The sequence below is a fragment of the Odontomachus brunneus genome, unplaced genomic scaffold, assembly GCF_010583005.1.
Source record: "Odontomachus brunneus isolate Ranch 3 - 2012 unplaced genomic scaffold, Obru_v1 Obru_scaffold_224, whole genome shotgun sequence".
Lineage (NCBI taxonomy): Eukaryota > Metazoa > Arthropoda > Insecta > Hymenoptera > Formicidae > Odontomachus > Odontomachus brunneus.
The window spans coordinates 249,708-267,817 of NW_022639674.1; the positions used below are offsets into that span (position 1 = coordinate 249,708).

Consider the following 18,110-nt stretch of genomic DNA (forward strand, 5'->3'; position numbering starts at 1 on the left):
TCTGCTCTTTCTCTCTCTCTCTCTCTCTCTCTCTCTCTCTCTCTCTCTCTCTCTCTCTCTCTCTCTCTCTCTATCTCTATCTCTCTCTCTCTCTCTCTGTCGCGAGAGAGACATTACGTCATTTATACATGTTCGAGTCCATTCATACCCACCTCGCACATTTGCAACTGAAACAACCGTCTCTCTTTCTCCATTTCGTCGGCGATCTCAGCGGGCGTAACTTCTGTACGAATCAGACCGGCCTCCTTCGCGTGCTGCTTCTTCTCCTTCTCGATTTTCGCGTACTTGGCCTCGTAGTCCTTCCACGCTTTCTCGAAGGGCCTCTTCAGGTCGCCCTTCACGCCCCTCAGGTCGCCTTTCAGCACCGAGTCCAGCGGAAACATCACGATGTTATTGATGTTTTGCATCTGGAAGAACAAAATCGATCGCCGATGAGAATTCACTGACCCCATTTTTAGCGAACGTACCGGGGCGCCGGCTGAATGTGAATTATAGAAGACTGAAGGGGATGAATTTAGCAACAGAGAGGGAGTCGCGTATTTGCATAATGGCGCATCGAATAGGATCATGGTCAACGAACGGATTCGAACAAACGCGAAAAATGGGTAAAAGAACAACCTATCATAAAAAGAACATCAAGCTCGAATATACCGAAGCGAATAGAGGCAACCCAGAAATGGAGAGCTAGTGGAAATTAAAGAAGGAAGGAGGAAAGGAGAGAGAAAAAGGGAGCAATAGTAGGAAATATGAGTTCTCTTGATTTTTTAAATCTTGTAATTGTTAATATTACGTATTATAATTAATATCGCGAATATATTATAAATACGTTAACATATTTGTTCGCGAAGTAAGTGGCGCTCTGTCTGTGTTGTTCTAGTACCTAACAAAAAACAGGTAAAAGGAACGTGTCCCCGAAGCATTCTAGGACACGAATCAAGCACTACCACCAGCCACGCATGGCTCTTCCGGCCGGTGAATAGTGAATCATCGTCAATTCGCGTCAGCGTTTTGCTTAGTTCGTCGCTTCGCTCGCCCTGAATAGAATGCGGCTTCCTCTCAGTCTCTCTCCTCCATCCGTCTCTCTTTCTTGCGCTCTTTCGAGGACGATCCCTCTCGGCGACTGCCGCTTCTTGTGAAAACTCGACTGGAAAACACTCAAAAGCCCAGCCGTCTCATAATGGAGCCGCGACAGTGCGCAAACCACTCATAAAGACATTTCTTTCTCCCCCGCGGAAGAAGCGTAAAATGGCACGCGCTCGTCGGTTGTATATCGACGCTAACGACATGCCGAGAGCTCGGCGTCGCGTACGTATTCGCAAAAACGAAAAAGGCCATCAACACCGATACCGATCGCGGTACTAATCACTCCTATCAGAAACGGTATTCGATAATCCACGTTGGACGATACGATCGAGGTGCACACCCATTTCGAGCATCCTGAGTGATATTACTTCCGCCTCTGCGCTGGATGTGGTATCGCGAGTATCGAGCCGAAGCCAATAATCGAATGCAGATACATTTTAACCAGTTAGCCGAGTGACGTCACACGGCGCGAGTTAAGGAGAGCGAGTGAGCGAACGCGCAACGACTCGGAACCCGCGGGGAAACCAGATATCGACGTCGACAACAACGACGACGACGACAAGGAGGAGGAAATGGAAAGAAAAAAATCGCCTTAAAAGTCGGAATTTAGATTCAAGTCGCGACCGTCCTCAATACGTCGGAAAAGTCCGGAGACCGCGTTGAAATCGCAACCACGAGTGGCACGTTTAGAGTCCTCTCCCCCTCTCCTCCCTTCCGTCCCTCCTACGATAAATAAATTCGAAGTTGCTCGTGCGTGATAGAATCTAGGAGAGCCTTCTTTACTCGCGCGGCAGCGCGGCTTATAACGTCCGTGCACGCTTCAGTAAACGTAATTACCCCGCCGTCGTGAGACGTCCTGATTTGTGCCGCATAGACCAGCTAGGCGAGCACAGAAAGCACGGGCTTAGGAAATGGACGGAACGTTTAATTCTGTTTCTCCTCCTCTTTCCCTTCTTTTTCCCAAGCTGCGCGCGCTGCATACAGTGCATTAATTATAACTGGTATTCCAACGATTAAAGAATGGCATTATCCACGGTCGAGTTCAAAGAGAGAATTCCCGGATTTCGCGAAGCGCGATTCTGCAGATGGCGAGTGATTTCAACTGGGATTGGACGTTTACGTGTAAATTATGATGATGCTTTACGTCTACGTGCAGACAGTGTAAACTATGGGAGATATTCATAGTCGGATCTTATATTTTAGATCGTCTTAAATTTATTTTCAGATTATTTCATTGGTTATGGAATATCTGAAGAGAAGAATTAGATAATCTTAATAAATATAAATATAAATATAAATAAATATAAATAAGACCTATAAATATCGGTTTATGCATGAGAAGTTATCTGCGTGGACAATAAGCGCCATTTTCGCAGTCGATTAGTTTTAACTATCGATTAAGTGTCAACTATGATTGGTTAATTCTGATCAACGTCAAATACGATTGCTCAATTTCAATAGAATAACCGGTACTTAAAGTTAACCGGAGATTGTGAAAATGGTCCTAATGCCCGTTTCTACCAACTTTGGTTAACTTAACCGGTTGGTTATTCTAATGGAATTGATCAATCACATTTAGTCAGACTTGACAGACGTGATTGGTCAATTCCGTTGGAATAACCAGACGGTGAAGTTAACCAAAGTTGGTAGAAATGAGCATAAGTAATCTATGAGTGTCGTTTAAAAAATGTGACTTGCTCAGAATTTAATGAAGGGAAGTTTATGATCGGTATTCATAATCCGATCTTATATTTAAGATCATCTTAAGTACTTTTTTAAGATGTCATGAACCAATCACAGAGCCGTATTCGCATCTTAAGACATTACTTAAGACGGTCTTGAAATAAAATTCGACTATGAATACCGGCCTATGTTTTGTTTTAACCTTTAGAATCCTGAATATAAACGTTGTTTCTTGAATAAGTCAGTGTCTTCTTTGGCTGCATTCTTGCCAACACACAGAGAAATAAGTTTACGAATAACATAATGAAATAAAAATGTCATGTAATTTGCTATCTCTTCTAAACATTACATTTACAATTAATACCCAAAACAGATAACTATATCATAATTTAATTACTCTTTTTCGTACTATATTTCCATGTAATTTGCGATGTTTTGTAATATTTTACTGAGAAAAAAATATTTTTCTAATAGGTACCACTAACATATTTAAATCTAAAATTTTTAAGTAAAAATAAACAAATAGTTTGTGTGGAAAGTAATAATTTTGAGAAAATGTATATTTTCTCATGTGAGAAAAAAATTTTCTCGGTGCAGAAATATGTATACATTAGTGCAATATGTTATCAGTATTCACGAAATAATATTTCTTACTTCTCAGATATATTTTTCTCTCAATGTACGTAATTTACATTGTCTACATGAGAAACGCGATCATGTATATGTTACCGGCATTGTGTGAAACTCAACTATTATACAGAATATTTAGGCATTCTAAGTGCCTATCAGTTTTTATATATATAATCCCTAGACATTTTATATAATTACATTTTATATAATGCCTGGATATTCTATACAATGCCAGATTTCTCATATTACTACATACATATATCATGTAGAAAATACGTAAACAGTCCGCGTAATCTTGAAGTCCACGGCACAAGCACCGACGAGATATTACTAAAGACTGTCAGCCTTGGGTAAATTTTCGATCTGGCCAAAGGGCCCGGAGGGGCCCGCAGGTAATTGAAAAATGATGACAATACTGACCGTTTTTCACACAAAGACGCTTCTATCTGTCCGTGTGACTACTCTTACGAAAAAAATACGAGAAAATCCTCAATTTTGGATGTTAACACTCAAATTTAGGTGTTTATCTCCAGTTTTTGGGTGTTTACACCCAAAATTGAGGGTTTATTCGTATTTTTTTCGTAAGAGTACACCATCAACATATAGTACTGGACGGAGCATTGTGCCGAAATCGTATTGACAGACGTAGAAAAAAAAAATCGTATTGACAGACATAGAAAGAGACAAGACGATGTAAGTAGGATAACAGTAAGAATATAAGATATAAGAGAAAGATGAAATATAAAAATGTACGGTCAGATTTCTCGGGGTCGCTAAAGCCCGTAAGGCTGACGGTCTTTTACAGTACCTCGTCGGTGGCATAAGTCTGATTTCAGAGCAGCTTCAAGCCCGTGTTTGCCGCCACGTGCGCGAAGAGGAACGCGGTCGCGGGCCTCCGAGCACACAGCATCGGTCGTCGCTTGATCGCGAAAGTAGGAACAGGTTGAATCGCGCGACCGGCAATCTCCGGCAGCGGCCCGCGGGCGCGAAATTTTATTTCGTCGCGCACGCTAGCGCATGGCGCACGCTTTTCTCATATTGATCGCGGGAAGGGGGAGTTTAGAAATTCTATTTTTGCACCTACACTAACGCGCCCGCGAGAAGAACGTAGTACACGGACGGGTCGTTGCCACCGGCAACGATGGACCGTGAAGGGATTTTCCAATAACGCGTGTACTGTATTGGGGGCGCGTCGTTTACCGCCCGTCGTCATTTTAATATCCGCTATTCGCTCTTGGCGATCGCGGAACTCAAGACACGCAGATCGGGCCGCAACATTTCGCGCGACACGATGCGCGGTTAACAGGTCGGCTCTGCCGCATTGATTTTCATTGGTTCTCTCGAAGCTCCGCTCAAGTGCGAATAACCAGAGGGATAAACGCGATTCGCGATGCATGTTAGCATACCTGTTAACTCGTTTCATCGGTTCGCTAGTAGTCATATATTCAATTTGTCATGTGCAATTCGTTCGATCAACGGAAAATTAAATCAACTTGTGTTTCACCATATCAATTCTGCCACCGAGGTCGACAATTTAAATCAACGCAAATCTTGCGGTCACTCTTACTACACACAGAGAAGTATCATTCTGCTATTGAAAAATCGTTATTAAAATCTTCAGTAAAGAATACTTTCTTGATAACATTTCTAAGAATACTTTCTTGATAACATTTCTAAGAATACAGTTATCACAAATTTTAGAAAAAACTCATCATTATGTGCTCAAAAGAAAAATGAATTCTATGTACAATAATACCAAACTTCATCGAAGAAAAAGTTAGCTCGACTTTGTGTAGCAAGCAAACTAAATTTTTGTTTTAATTTAATACTTTCGATTGAAATGCTAAACTTGCTAGGATTCAGAACGTACTTTGTATAAATTTAATGCTTATATGACGAACATTCACGATAAATTTGCGAACTTATAAAACTTATAAAATACTTGAAACAAGCAATATTTACTTGAATGTAGTTTTTTCTGTGTGTAGCCCTTTGGTTACTTTTGTTACAATTCTGTTCTTTATAGCATGCAAAGTGAAAGAATTATAAATGCATAATACCTCATATTATATTTATAAGGTACTAAGTATTCTCAATAGGTTGAACTTGATATAAAAATAAAATAAAGAAAAGAAATACAGAGAAATTTAAAAAAATAGGATAATCATGAACCGAACGAACGCAATAAATTTCAAGAAATTTATTCAGCCCGTTGTGTCTTGTATGAAGATCAATGAGACGTGGCAGTGTCACAATGCCGATTACCGGTGACCCCCAATTGCAGTCAACATGTTAAACGCAACGAGGAGAATGACGACGGTTGTTCGCGGAGAACTGCCGTTGTAGGCGGGAACATGTACCGTGCAGAAGATGTCAATGTAAAATTTCATACGTGACTAAAGGTCTACACTTACCAAAGTCTTCATGAGAGCGCTCAGTTCCTTCGTGACGACCGCGAATTTGAGAAACGCCGCGCCGATGTCCGGTTCCTGCTCCTTGAGGGCGGCGTCGCCAAGTCTCTCCAATGCTCTGCCCAGGTACACCTCATTGTCCACGTGAGCTGCGAACAAGAACGCACACACACTCACACACGCGTCATAGATCAATCTCCGGGCAAAGTTTTCCGGAGAACTCTACGGACCTAATGAGTTTTTCACCGTCGCTTCCGTCCGCGTTCCCACGGGTGAATCGCCGTTTCTCCGCTGCGATAATCGCTATATCGCCATTAATCGCGAGCACGCGCTCTTTATTCACCGCGAAATCGCTCACTCGCGCGCGAAACTTCCTCCGCGGATATCACGCGAATATTAATTCAACGGCAAACATTCGCGCGAGAGCGATTGCCATTAAATGCACGCGCTCGCGCGTCAGGCTATTAGATGCTCGCAAATCGCAGTTAATTCCCTTGCACTTTTCCCGCGTGCACAGCAGCTACGTGCATCACGCAGCCGGGCGCCCATAACGCTCGCGGGTCCACTTATACGCCGCTAAGAAATGTTGCATCTCTCCGCGAAGAGAGAAAGAGAAAGAAAGAGAGAGAGAGAGAGAGAGAGAGAGAGAGAGAGAGAGAGAAGAGGGAAGTGTATACTCGTAATTTTACCCTTGCTTACTGTGAGGCATTACATACTGCGCGCATTCCCGCATTCCACGCTTGCACTTCAAATTACTCGACAGCCTTGCAAGGCTGCGTCGTCTAGCGCGGAATGCACGCGTGCGATAAACGTTGCGCTCTCTCCCTCCCACGCTTTGCACTCTGTTGAAGGGAGAAAGCTGTCTCCCTTCAACCGCCATCCTCCTTCCGCCCCAATCCCTCCGAATCCCGACCGCAATCTCGGTGCGAAGGAGCTCATCTACCGCTTTCCGATATTCCGATAATATACCTCCTCTTCCCCGAACCCTCTTCTTTCTCGATGGCTGCACATTTCTTGCCTTTTCCGCCGATTTCCCGCAGAGTTTCTCGCCAACGATATCGCTCCCTTCGTATATGTATCCGCACTATACATGCACGACTAAGAACGCGGTCTCTTTGCGAGGAAAAAATAAAAGTCGATCATATTGCCAAATGACTCGTAGAAATTGAATCAAATGACGCGAGTAACTGATCAATTAGAGTGTTATGAACGTAGGGTATTGATTGCTGAATTTACGTATTAAAGAGTGCCTAATTCTTATGCACAAATTTTTTCTTCAGAATAATTATTAGAAGAATTCGACTTGACAAGAAAAGGAATATATGTTAAATCAAAACATTCTTGGTACTTACACTGTCAAATACATGTGAATTTGGCAGCTAAACGGAGATAATTTTATATAGTAAATAGTTACTATAGGATTTTCTTTAACTAAGGAATAAATCGACATTCTCCAATAATTCATTATCAGTCCATTTCATATGTGCTACTTGTATTTAAATCTCGTATTTTAGGAACTGACATGTATTATTAAAACACTAGTCATGTTTCTAGCAAAATTTACTATGTTCCTTAACAAGATAGATCTTATCAACAGTCCATTCCTGGACTATTAAAAATATTAAGATTGGAAGGAACTTATATGAAAAAAGAGAATTTCTAATATTCTTTTCGTGTAACATCTTGCACATATCCAGCTCTAATTGGCCAGTTGCTCGCATTATTAAAAAATAAACCATCTGGACGGCGCACGACTTCTCTCTTTCAATAAGAATATCTCCACTCCATTTGCATCCCCGGCGACACGCTTCGATCTCCTTCTCTTGCCTGGAACTCTTTCATTCAATATCGACTATGCTTCAAGCGGAGGAGGAGGGGACTGCGATCTGATTGACTCTGAACAACGTCGAACACGTTTATCGTCCGCGAATGAAGAGGCAAGACGCGTCCTTCGTCCGAGAGAGAGAGAGAGAGAGAGAGAGAGAGAGAGAGGGGTGGAAGAGGGAGAGAAGAGAAATTTCATTAGCCGAGGTAAACTTTTGCGCGACAGGATGCACATAGGACGCCAGGACAAGCGAGACGAGAAAGGCACGGGGGGAGAGGGAGAAGGTGCAGTAAAAGGAGTATTGTTCTCGTGTCGCAAAGTGGTATTCGATTCTCTCGCGACGGTGGCGCAACAACGACTACAATCGCAGTCCGGCCGAGCGGATAAACCGGCGCGGCGGCGGCAGCGACGACGACGGGCGAACTCTCGCTCACCCCGACGGTTAATGAAACTTCCAATTACATTACGCCGATAGACGCGCCGCCGCGTGACGGTGGAAGCGGGCCGGCGGTGGAGAAGACTTCTTTTGAAATTCCGCACAGAGAGACGCGTCGTTTACAGACCGTTGGATACTGCCGCGTGTCCGCTCGCTAAAACGCCGAGGAGTGAAAGCGAGCTCACAAAGGGGAAGCGGATGGACCGACATCCTCCGTGTCCCTCGCCCTCCTCCGTCCCTCGACTTTCAGGTATCGCGGCCGAGTGAATTTATCAGAATGGGACACGACGACTCTCGACGTGAACGACGATATCCGTGCGCGCGCCCGTTACCATTTCCTTGATTCTTGTCTCCCGCGAGATTTATTGGGCTTTGCACCCCATTACTCGCCGACCGCGACGTCCTGCTCCTCCTTCATCCCCGGAAAATTACGCGGAAGCTCGTGGAAACTTCACACGGGTGTAGTTACCTACTGCAATCGTGCGGCCTGCAACATAACGCGCGCCGTCGGAAACGCTAATGCATTGCTACTGAATTTTTCAAATCGGCCGTCGACCGACGCAGCTCCTCCCCGCCAAGAAGATATCTAGAATTGCATCTTTCACGAGAGGCGAGCGTCGTGCGCTTTCGCAAAGAGAGAGAGAAAGAAAAAGAAAGAGACGCGATCGTAAAGTAAAAGTATGGATAATGCATGGACGCTAATAATACTGGTATCTAACTCTGGACATTCTTATTGTTTTGGTTTTTAAATATGAATATTTAAACTTTCAACATACAACACATATACATTCCATATTGGAAGTTTAAATATTTATATTTAACTCTTGAATCCTGATTAAATAAGTAAAATTTAATCAGGCCGACTTTTCAAACTTTTATCGTTTTTAAAAGTATGTGTTTTGCTTTTTCATTATAACTTCTTTCAGTTTTATTTAATCACAAAAACATTAATAAATTCCTATTCTTCGATGTTATCTACACTGATTAAAAAAGAAAAGTATTATATATCGACCATTTATCCGGAAGTTACAAGCAAATGAAAACACGCTGGATAAAATTTACCCATGTTTAGGGTTTACGTAACTTCCTGCTGTTTAAAGTTCTAGAGTCAAAGACCAAAACAATAGGAATGTCCACAGTTAGATACCAGTGTTATTAGTGTTCAGGTATTAGTGCTTTTACTCCAGTAATTATACATCGTGCGACACTCATGCTAAGTAACCGGCATGATCTTTCGCTTTTTTTCTTAGGAATCATTACTTCCAGGAAAGAAAAAAAAAAGATACAGTTAAATTCTACCGTCCCCTCCGTCCGTTGTCGGCGGAGCGCTTCCGCTGGAAAGTTTTGAGAGTATCGAAGCAAGCGAGTGCTCCCGAGGGCCCATTGTCTCCTGGGGAACACGCGCGTCACGGCACGCGATTTGCGTCCGGCTACTCGGAGCGATACATCCTGTCTATCGTCAGGTAGTGGTTTCAGGGTACAATAGGGGGGAGGAAAGAGAGAGAAAGAGAGAGAGAGAGAGAGAAAAAGCAGAGAACAGGTAACAGGTGAATGGGAAAAGAAGCGTGGAAGAGAGGAGAGGGCGAACACGTCGGAGTGGTATCGGGAGGAAAGTGGTCCATTGTGACATGACGTGGAAATAATGCTGACCGGTCTGATACGGATGACAGTTGCGATATATCCACGTGGTCGATTGACGGGTGAGAGAAAACGCTCGAAAAATCGTCGTCAGGCCGTGAAAAACAGCTGGATGATTCGCGTTGTCTATATGGCCCAGTTAGCCAAACCACTTACTGTAAATTTAATAGCAAAATTATGTAATCAAGCGCTACTTGTGTACGGGAAAAAATAATTGGATCGTACTAAACAAATATTTATGGAAATATGAACGAACTAGAATTCTGTTCGAGTTAACGAAATTTCTAATTAACTCTTAGATTACGCGGGCGAAGTGGAGTCTCGAAAAGATCCTAAAAATAATATTTATACAATGTCTATTGGGAAAAATTTTCGTTAAAGTGCTAGAGATTGCAACTAAACACTTTGTTTAAATATTACCTAATGTTGTCATATTTTTCTTATCTAATAAAACTAAAATGGAGTCGGTCGAGGACTCCATATCGTAATTAAAATTGATAAAAATAAATAAAAATAAAAATTGATAAAAAACGCCATAGCCCAAGGGTTAACCGAGCAAGATTTCTGGCTAATTAGAAGACGTGCAACTGTTCAACTCGAATAATCTTTTTCCCATGTGCATTCTTTGGAAATGCAACGCAATAATTTCGCACTTTGGTTAAGCCAGAATTTGTTAAGCTAAAAAAAATTTTTTTCAAACGTGAAATATTTGCGTTGTACCTTCGAAGGCATTCTTTTGCATAAATAGCGCAGAATTATATAATTTTGCTATTAAATTTACAATAGAGGGAAGCTAGCTAGGCAGACATCATATGATCGAGCTGGTGCACGACTCCACACGCGACTTCCACTCGTCGTCTGTTCGGGCGAGAGTTCGTTCGCTCATTTTGCATCACGAATGTGAGATGCATGGCACGCAGCGTCCCATTTAGAGAGCAAGGCGGAGATAAAAGCTCTCATCAAAAAACAATTTCATAATGCTAGGCTCCCACGAGTCATCTTCCCATTATGCGATATAATTACAGACCGTCCGCGGCTCCCAACAATTACAGCAAGATCTTACCGCGCGGTTATAAGGTCCTCAGCGACGTTTCGCGACCTGACGAGATAATTCCGCACGGCTACTTTCTCGTTGCGCGTCGCGCAGGATCGGTCATGCACCGAGAAAAGAAATTGTATTAACTCTCCGTCTGCTTCCCCGCTTTTTGCTAACATAATTTGCTCTTCGTAGACAATACCCTTTTAAAAAAAAAACCCTTCTCTTCTCATAAGTAAGATAGAACCAAAAGTTTTTTCCATGCTTTTGGATGTTTACTTTTTAATCGGAATGCTGTTTGTAACTTCCTTTTATCAAAATTCATAATAGAATATTGAAATTTATTCCTGAAATGATGCACAAAGCAGACGGAGGATTAACGTAGAATTTGATCGTAGCGAACCAATCAACGTATTTTAGCTGAAGGAGAAATGGAATTTCTAATTTTTAGAACCTCTCCTCCCCCCAAATTTTGGTCATAAGAACCACAGGACATCAGTTATGCACCTTTTCATACGAACTTGATCTTACTTATCGATCATATGACTTTCTTTTCCTAGTATGAAATCATGAGAAATGAATAATTTTGCAGTACTTGGAGGCGATCGTGAATCTTTTTCTCCCATGTAAAATCGTGAAAAATGACCATTTCCATGTATTTCTCAGATAACATTTCTCACTTTCCACAAATTCACACTACAGAAAAAGATTTATGATTGACTCCTCTGAAAAATCCTGTGTCCTTCATTCAAAACACGTTTGATTCGTTCATTAAAATCAAATTTCACGTTAATACAACCAAACTGTTATCTTTGTATACAAAGTGTTAGTTCGGATGACACATTTCGTGTCGATTTACAAACGACTCATTTCCCGACGAGTCTTCGACACAACTGTGGAATGACCATTCGCAAAGATAGAACATGACTCCGAGTCTTCTCGAGAGAAAGACTTTTCGCGGAGACATAAAAAAAATCAAGAATATCCGTGTGAACCGGCCGTAGAGGAAGACCTCGTCGTGGAAAGCGAAGGAGCGGCCCCGAGCACGCAACTTTCGCGCAGTGTAACGCGAGCATTATCGACCCGGTGAGGAAAGGAAACGCCGCTTTAATCTCTCATTAGTCTCGCAGTTAACGCGAGAACGCGGCGTGGCGCGCGCTGCTTTTTATTCACGCCTGTGAATAAGTCCGAATACGGCCATCTCCGCACGTCAATGCCGACGTGTAATCAATACGGCGCAATATTCGACTGAAAATTTGCGCGAAAAGTCCAGAGCGCGATAAGATGCGACATTTTGAGCACGCTTATGCAACACGTTGCCGTTGCCGTTGTTGTTTTCGCGACGAAACTGCGCACAATACAAGATTGTCGCGATAACCCCTCGCGACCCCCTGTAATGGGGAAAACTCTCTTTATACATAAATAAACATAAATAAATTTCTACAACATGCGCGCGCGCAAGGGAAGGTTGGTAACGCGCGTGCGATAAGTGATAATGCACGAGGAGGGTCGACGATAGAGTCACGTAACTTCGACGTTGCACGAGAGTTGCATAAGCTTGCGAAGCATTTCGACGCGCATCTGCGCGCATTTATTTGCTCTAATAAGCAGAAAAGGGATATTAAGAGCCCTTTACAACGAGGAAAGTAACAACATACGCGACTCAACACGATTTTCAACGTAGACAACGCAGAACGATTTTCAAGGCGGTCGTCTCGCGATAAAAATTTGACCGTGCAATTTCGGTGCAGTTTCGCGCTTACATTCGCTGATTACACTTCGAGATGAAAATTTCATTTCGCTGTGGATGTTTCAACGGCTTTACAATGATGCCATACGTCGAGCACGCTCATCGTATGAATAAATGATATTTTCTGATAACTGCGACGTTCTTCGCGCGAGCTATGTAAGCGACGATCGACGTTGATGACGAACGCGGTATCGATCGCCTCGCTCGTTTATAGACTGGTGGGTGTAGAGGCATAATCGCGATCGTAAAGATGCCGATCGCAGACTCCGGAATGCAAGTTACTCGAAATATAAGCCCCAGGCTCTCGATCTCTCTTTCTGTCTCTTTCTCTCTATTTCGTCCGGATGGCCTGGCCGAGGAAACAAAGGGGCGCCAGAGAAATCGATCTGTCTGCCTTGATGGAGAAGTGGCGGAAAGCCAGCGAACTCGATGTAAAAGTCAGCGCGGCTCAGGGTTTCTCAGTCCGCAAGTCGGTCTATGGACTTTCAGGATGTTGACCCCGACACCACACTTCTCTGTTCTTACGCGATAAAAATCCAAATCAAACGCTGTCCGCACGTATTGTGCATTGGGAGAAAAAGAACATATGTAAAATAGTACATCTTTATTTGATGGGAACTAGTAACATATATTTATTCAAATTTGAGTTCTTTTATTTAAACAGAATAAATAATTAGAATAAAGAACAAAGGAAAAAAAATATATATTAGTATAAGTATTAAAATAGATATGTTACTATAGTATCCACGGAATAAATATGTACTATTTCTCAGATATTTTTTCTCCCGATATAAATCATATCGATATGACTTCATCGTTTTGATTCATCAGCAGCATTACGATTCTCTCATATATTTTCATTAACGTTGCATCTCTCTCCCTGAATAGAACATTATCAAGCACGTTAAATCGATATGTCGGTTAATTACTCTAATGAACGTGAAGAGACAAGGATACGGGCTAACCAAAATTTACGGCGACATGACTCACCGTTTCCGGAGTTGTGGATAGCTTTAATGGCCTTCTTCAGCTTCGTGAGGCCATCCCTATCGAAGTCCAAGGTCTGTAACAAATACACAACGATAATGATAATGCGTCCAAGTACATGAAATTGTAAAAATACTAATCCATCAAGTTATATCTAAAAAAAATAAGAGCAATCCTTTGAAAAAGAGAACATCGCGAACGTTTATTGGTCGATTCAACATTAGCCGTCTTTGCCCTGGTGCAAAATGAACCGTGTCGACGTGAAATAAAAGAACAAAAGTAGGAAGAAGCACACGATCGAAAAGATGAGAAGGAAGAGTAGGATGAGAAAGAGGAGGAGGAGGAGAAAGAGAAAGAGAAGGAGGAGGAGAAAGAGAAAGAGAAGGAGGAGGAAAAGCCTCGAGCTGCGTGATCGAAGGCGTTTGGACGCGCCGGGAATTCGTTTGGATCGTGGACTAACCACAATATAAACGTCGCGGATCAAATATCGTCGACGACAGTAAATACCGATTGCTCTTTAACATTAAAACCGGCAATCAACAACCTATTTCTATCAGAGCAGTTAAAATGACACGATTTTGATCAAATAGACCGGACAAAGAATACTTGAAAATTTATTTGTAAGATAAAGGTTTATTTCACAGAAGTAAACTTCACATCTCACAAATAAATTCCCAAATGTTTTTTCTCAGTATATGGGATACAAGGAAAAAAATATCTATCTTTTAACCAACATCAGTTGGAAACTTAAAATGTATCGTTATAAATTTGAGTATTTTTTATAAGAAATTTTATAAGAAATTACAAATATCAAACCGTTATTTTGACATTTTTGGTAACTCTAATGTTAACCCTCCGCATATAATGTTGGGTGAGACTCCAACGAACATTCAATCATAAACTTTCGTAAAGGGCCCGAGAAGTGGCATGACTTATGTGAAAAAAACTTCAGAGTCTTTAGGATGTATATACTGAGGGAAAGATTACCTTAATATCAACAAATATTTCTTTGATAGGTGCTATTAACATATTTACTTAAATCTAAATTCTCTTTATTTAAATCAAAAATATTGTTTACCTGATTTAAGTAAATAATATTTGGTTTAAATAAAGAGAATTTAGATTTAAATGAATATGTTAATGACACCCATCAAAGAAATATTTGTTGATTTTAAGGTAACTTTTTCCACAGTGTAAAAAGGCACAGTTTGATCGTTAGATTTAAATGAATATGTTAATGGCACCCATCAAAGAAATATTTGTTGATTTTAAGGTAACTTTTTCCACAGTGTAAAAAGGCACAGTTTGATCGTTAGATTTAAATGAATATGTTAATGGCACCCATCAAAGAAATATTTGTTGATTTTAAGGTAACTTTTTCCACAGTGTAAAAAGGCACAGTTTGATCGTTAGTCACTTCGAAATGGCTGAGCAATACACGCTTGAAATCTTTTGTCAAGAAATTTTACATGTTCTTCATGAAAGTTCTTAGTGAAAGATTAGAGAAAAATTCTTTAATTTTGTAAAGGGAAAATAAATATTCTCATTTTATATAAGGTATCTTTTTTTCTTTATTTCAAAATAGCGCATATCTATTTGCAAATTTTGATTCTATTGCGCTACTTATAACTGAGACTTTTCTATACCTCTGTAACAAAAAAGTGCCCAAAAATATGATTTTCAACAAACTTGTGACAGTTCAAAGTTGCCCGGGTCTGACAGATTCAGAATGTACTGTATGTCTTAAAAAATACGATTGTACGCGGAGGGTTAGTAAACAATTGTGAGAAATACGCTCAAAATCAACGAAAATTGAATTTAGAATTCTAAGCATTAAAAATGACATATACTCTAAAGATGGATAAATTTTACTCAGTGCATTGTCATTTGCTTATAACTTCCGAAAAAGTAATGCTTAGTAATTTAATTCTTTTTTCTTTTAATCAGTGTAGAAAACATCGAGGAATATGACTGAATATATGGAGCTGGACAAAGTTATAATGCAAAAACAAAACACGTGTTTTTGAGAACGATAACGTCTCAAAGTTTTGGCAAAATAGTCTGGCAAAATTTTGCCCACACAGAGAAAAATAATTTTGCTCTTTTAGCAAAATCGTCGTTGTTACTTCATATTCATAGTGACATAAACAAAATTTAATTGACGTAACTAACTTTACAAATTATTCGTTATCAGAGCAGAAGTTAGTTTCGTTGCCAAGATAGAAAAAATTTGTTGAGTATATTTATCCTAAAAATCACGTTAATTTGCTATTGATGCAAAATAATGTATCCTTAACAAATTTATTTGCTATTGAAGCAAAACTGCAACTGTTTATAAATCCATCATGGTTCTTATAGCAAAATAATTTGTAGATTCAGCAAATTATATCCAGAAAATAGTGATTAGTACTCTTAGCAAATCTTTTTGCTATCCATATAATAACGAAAAGGATTTTGCTAGATCAGCAGAAAATTTGCTGGGCCAGCAAATTATTTTTCTCCGTGCATATTTAAGAATCTAGAATCAATTTTGTTACACGGCGTTTAACAAATGAATCGCACGTGCACAGTGCGAGGATTTCGAAGAATCCGAATAAAAACTCACTGTCGCTTTTCCACTCAAAGTGAGAATGCTGCCGCGCTCGCGTCATTCTTTACGCGTTGACGATCGTTTTTAATTATTACGAGCCGCCGTTTCAAGTGCACGCGCGACAACACATCGTCGGCTCGTTGCTCGCGCCGACGATCGCAGCGTCCAATTATTTTTGTCCGCGCGCGTGCGTGTATACGAGCGCGATCGAAAAAACCCAAGTGGAAGAAATAGAATACGTCGCCGGTCGGCCTTGCCGGATTCTCCCCTTCGGCATTCGGGCGGCGATGCGTTTCGCCGTCCTTGAGGCCTTCAGAGAAGGCCGCGCACGAGCCCCGTAGAGCAAAACGACACGACATCGCCGAGATCAGGATTCTCCTGCCTTACACCACGCCCGGAACCTTTCCTTCCCACCTCCCTACCGCCCGGAACAACACGAGGGCATCGGGAAAGTAACTGTCTGCCTGGGTGTGTACGTGTTTTCTGTATGTTTGTGTATACGTAACCGTGCGCACGTGTGCGTGCGCCTGTGTCTGGGATGTGAGTCTTGCGTTGTTGCTCGCGTGCTTGCACGCAGGTAAAGCGATGTGGTGTTAAGAATGCGTGAACGTAGCAAGCAAGAGTGCTTGATACGAAGGATGCTTTGACCGAGACCGAGCCGATCGCTCGTTCGCTCGCTCGTTCGGCAAATTGTTCGGTTACGACGCGTGATTCGCGAGCACGTGTCTTCCATCGCGAATCGAAGACAGGCACGTGTCTCTCTCTCTCATTCTCTCTCTCGTTGGTCAGTGGTAATTAACCACGATGGAATCTGCGTGCTTGCGTAACCTCGCGTCTGGCTGTAATTGCCTCTCTCGCTAATTAATACGCGCTATAGGCACGGGTGTACACAAAGGTTACGTTTCTAGTAGGGAATGGGAGAGGGGAGATAGAGAGAGGGGGAAGGGTGAGAAAGAGAAAGAGAGAGGCTGGCAGCATATGGCATACAGGGTGTCTCGGGAATCGATCGGCTTCGTAAAGCACCACCAACGGTGGTTTACATATGGCTTGCGTGGTCTACCAGAGAGTATTCCCGAGAAAGCTATCTGACGTGGCCATAACGGTATAATCATGTAATCTTTTTTTAGACACTCCGAAAGTTGACCTGCGGCCCTATTCTGGACGTGTATCGAACGCCAAATGTACCTTCCTGATCCCCAAGATGACACAATGTAACGGTCGTTAGGAAAAATGGGATTTGGAATAAATCCTTTCAATGGTATGCCCGGGAAAGTTTCCTGGTAAGATGTTAAATTTGCTTCTGATTTACTCAAATTATTGTATTTTTTTTCAACTCGTATAGCAAATACAAATTAGATATATTTCATATTTTAATTTTCGAAATTCTTCTAAGAATTCTAACAATGAAGAAATCTGGATATGCTTATTTGAAAAAAAATATCCGCTCTGGTAGGAATCGCGCAGTCATTTTAAATCACCATTAAAAGGGTTAAAAGGAGGTGTAGTTAAAATACTAATGGCTGGACATCGATGACATTAGTCTTGAACCTAGCTCTGGGCATTTTTATTGTTTTGGTTATTAAAAACGAATTTTTTGTAAGCTTTAATATATGTATACATACATATACGTACACATATATATACAACACATACATATATATTATATATATATGTTTTATATAACTATAAATATTTGTATTTAAAGACCGAAACAATGAAAATGTTCAGAGCTAGGTACCATTATTATATTATTAGTGTCCAGATATTGAGCTATGTGAACCTGGCACCCGACTTTTGAAAAAATAATTTTTTTCTACATAAAAAATTAGCATGTTGTTTGTAGTTGTTTGTAGTAACAATAATTTTTTTTGTAGTTCTATCCATTAAAAATTACAAAAATTAAAAAAAATGAGTAACACCGCATTTTGAGATATCTCAAATCTGCAAGCGGGTGACGTTTCTAAATCGTTTGTAGTTGTTTGTAGTGATTTTCGTTTCGTTTGTAGTCGAACCGTTCAAAAGTTACAACAATTTAACAAAA

The 18,110-nt window shown here is 41.0% G+C and overlaps 1 protein-coding gene across 5 annotated transcripts in view; it reads right to left on the reverse strand.

The window, feature by feature from the left end:
- LOC116852443 (arfGAP with SH3 domain, ANK repeat and PH domain-containing protein) overlaps nucleotides 1-18,110 on the reverse strand; it is a 55,879-nt gene that overhangs the window by 17,172 nt on the left and 20,597 nt on the right. For all 5 annotated transcript variants that reach the window (XM_032832828.1, XM_032832825.1, XM_032832827.1 and 2 more), the window contains exons 2-4: nucleotides 13,483-13,555; nucleotides 5,811-5,956; nucleotides 153-407 (exon numbers count right to left, since the gene is read on the reverse strand). In XM_032832828.1, coding sequence (XP_032688719.1) covers nucleotides 153-407; nucleotides 5,811-5,956; nucleotides 13,483-13,555 — 474 coding nt within the window. The remainder of the gene's footprint in view (nucleotides 1-152; nucleotides 408-5,810; nucleotides 5,957-13,482; nucleotides 13,556-18,110) is intronic.